This window comes from Hibiscus syriacus, unplaced genomic scaffold (assembly GCF_006381635.1).
Source record: "Hibiscus syriacus cultivar Baekdansim isolate YM2019G1 unplaced genomic scaffold, ASM638163v2 tig00000778_pilon, whole genome shotgun sequence".
Classification (NCBI taxonomy): domain Eukaryota; kingdom Viridiplantae; phylum Streptophyta; class Magnoliopsida; order Malvales; family Malvaceae; genus Hibiscus; species Hibiscus syriacus.
The window spans coordinates 857,810-859,746 of NW_024061825.1; the positions used below are offsets into that span (position 1 = coordinate 857,810).

Below are 1,937 nucleotides of genomic sequence, written 5' to 3' on the forward strand. Positions count from 1 at the left end.
TAATAGATCGCATGGGAAAGTTTTTTCTCATACTGTTCCTTCTTTCCCTTGTTCATTCTTCTCTTGGTTTGTCATCCTCTTCTCTTTATCCAACTCCTCTGTGTCCACCAGCTGACAGCTCGGCTTTAATCCGATTCAAAAACACTTTGTCCATTGATGATTCTGAATCATGTGATGGCACTTCTTATCCCAAAACAAAGTCGTGGAATGAAAGCACAGATTGTTGCACATGGTATGGTGTCACCTGTAATAAGGCAACTGGTCAGGTGATTAGCCTGGACCTTAGTTGCTCTAAGCTTGTTGGCTCTCTTTCTCCAAACACCACTCTTTTCCGCCTCGAAGGACTCCAACGACTCAACCTCGCCTACAACAGACTCAATGGTTCTTTGGGTTCGTCTGGGTTGAGCCAGTTAGTGAGTCTAACACATCTTAATCTTTCTGGTAATTCCTTCTCCGGTTTAGTTCCATCGGACATTTCTTTTCTATCGAAACTGATTTCACTTGATCTTTCTGAATTATTTGGCTTGAAATTTGATGACCACAGTTTCCGTATGCTTACGCGGAACTTGTCTAAATTAGAGAATCTTGCCCTTGTGGATGTAAACATGTCCGATGTTGTTGTTCCTACATCCTTTTTAAACATGTCTTCATCTCTAAAGCAACTGGATCTCAATGGTTGTCAGTTACAAGGGGAATTCCCTATTGAAATATTCCAGCTTCGGTACCTAGAGTATCTTGATCTTAGTGATAACAATTTGACGGGTTATCTCCCCAAGTCCAATTGGAGTAGTCCTCTCTGGTTGTTGGACCTTTCGTTTAATCATTTTAGAGGCTCAATTCCTGCATCTCTTGGAAACCTCCGCAGACATACTTTTATGGATTTCTCTAATTGTAATTTTAGTGGCGAACTTCCCTCGTCTTTGTTCAACCTCACACACCTAACTTCTTTAGATTTATCATCGAATAGGATACAAGGTCCCCTTCCGACTCATGTCAGCGGCCTTCAGAGTCTAGAAGTTTTGGGATTACATGATAACTTGCTCAGTGCTGCAATTCCATCTTGGCTTTTCACTCTGCCATTTGTAGAAACTCTAGACCTCAGCCATAATAGGTTCACTGCTCTTCCCGATCAGATTCAAGAGCCTATTACAGTCCAAGATGTTTCTTTGGCTCATAATGACATACATGGTGAAATACCAAGTTTCTTCTATGGTCTTGTAAATCTTGTCGAGCTTGATATTTCATCAAATAATTTCAGTGGTGTCATCAAGTTAGATGAGCTATCCAAACTGAAGATTCTCGAAGAGCTAGATCTTTCATCAAATAATTTCAGTGGTGTCATCAAGTTAGATGAGCTATCCAAACTGAAGATTCTCGAAGAGCTAGATCTTTCATCAAATAATTTCAGTGGTGTCATCAAGTTAGATGAGCTATCCAAACTGAAGAGTCTCGAAGAGCTTGATCTTTCATCAAATAATTTCAGTGGTGTCATCAAGTTAGATGAGCTATCCAAACTGAAGAGTCTCACACATCTTGATCTTTCAAATAACAAGTTGCTATCATGGAGTTGTGACAACGTTGTTAACTCTACTTTTCAAACGCTACAATATTTATCCATGTCTTCTTGCAACGTTGAGCGGTTCCCGAATGTTTTACGATCAGCAAAAAGCTTGACACTACTTGATCTCTCCAATAACAAAATTCAAGGTTCAATTTTAAAGTGGGAAACAGAGGGTTTAGAACAATTGCTCTTTCTAAATCTTTCTCACAACTTGTTGACTGGTTTCGAGCAATTTCCAGGGAAGAATCTTGAAATCCTCGATCTACGTTCCAACCAACTCCAAGGCCATCTCCCCTTTGATCTGCCATCCTCATTGGGAAGACTATCGATTTCTGGAACAATTGACAGAGAAATCCCTCCTTCAATTTGTAATTGA

At 40.0% G+C, this 1,937-nt stretch overlaps 1 protein-coding gene across 1 annotated transcript; it reads left to right on the plus strand.

The window, feature by feature from the left end:
• On the plus strand, positions 1–1,937 carry LOC120218704 (receptor-like protein 9DC1). Its single transcript, XM_039215609.1, has one exon. It carries the CDS (start codon positions 12–14, stop codon positions 1,935–1,937), a length of 1,926 nt encoding a protein of 641 aa, XP_039071540.1. The 5' UTR covers positions 1–11.

Bases quoted from the DNA above. Each gene is read 5' to 3' on its own strand.
- LOC120218704 (XM_039215609.1), top strand. From the start codon at position 12: ATGGGAAAGTTTTTTCTCATACTGTTCCTTCTTTCCCTTGTTCATTCT.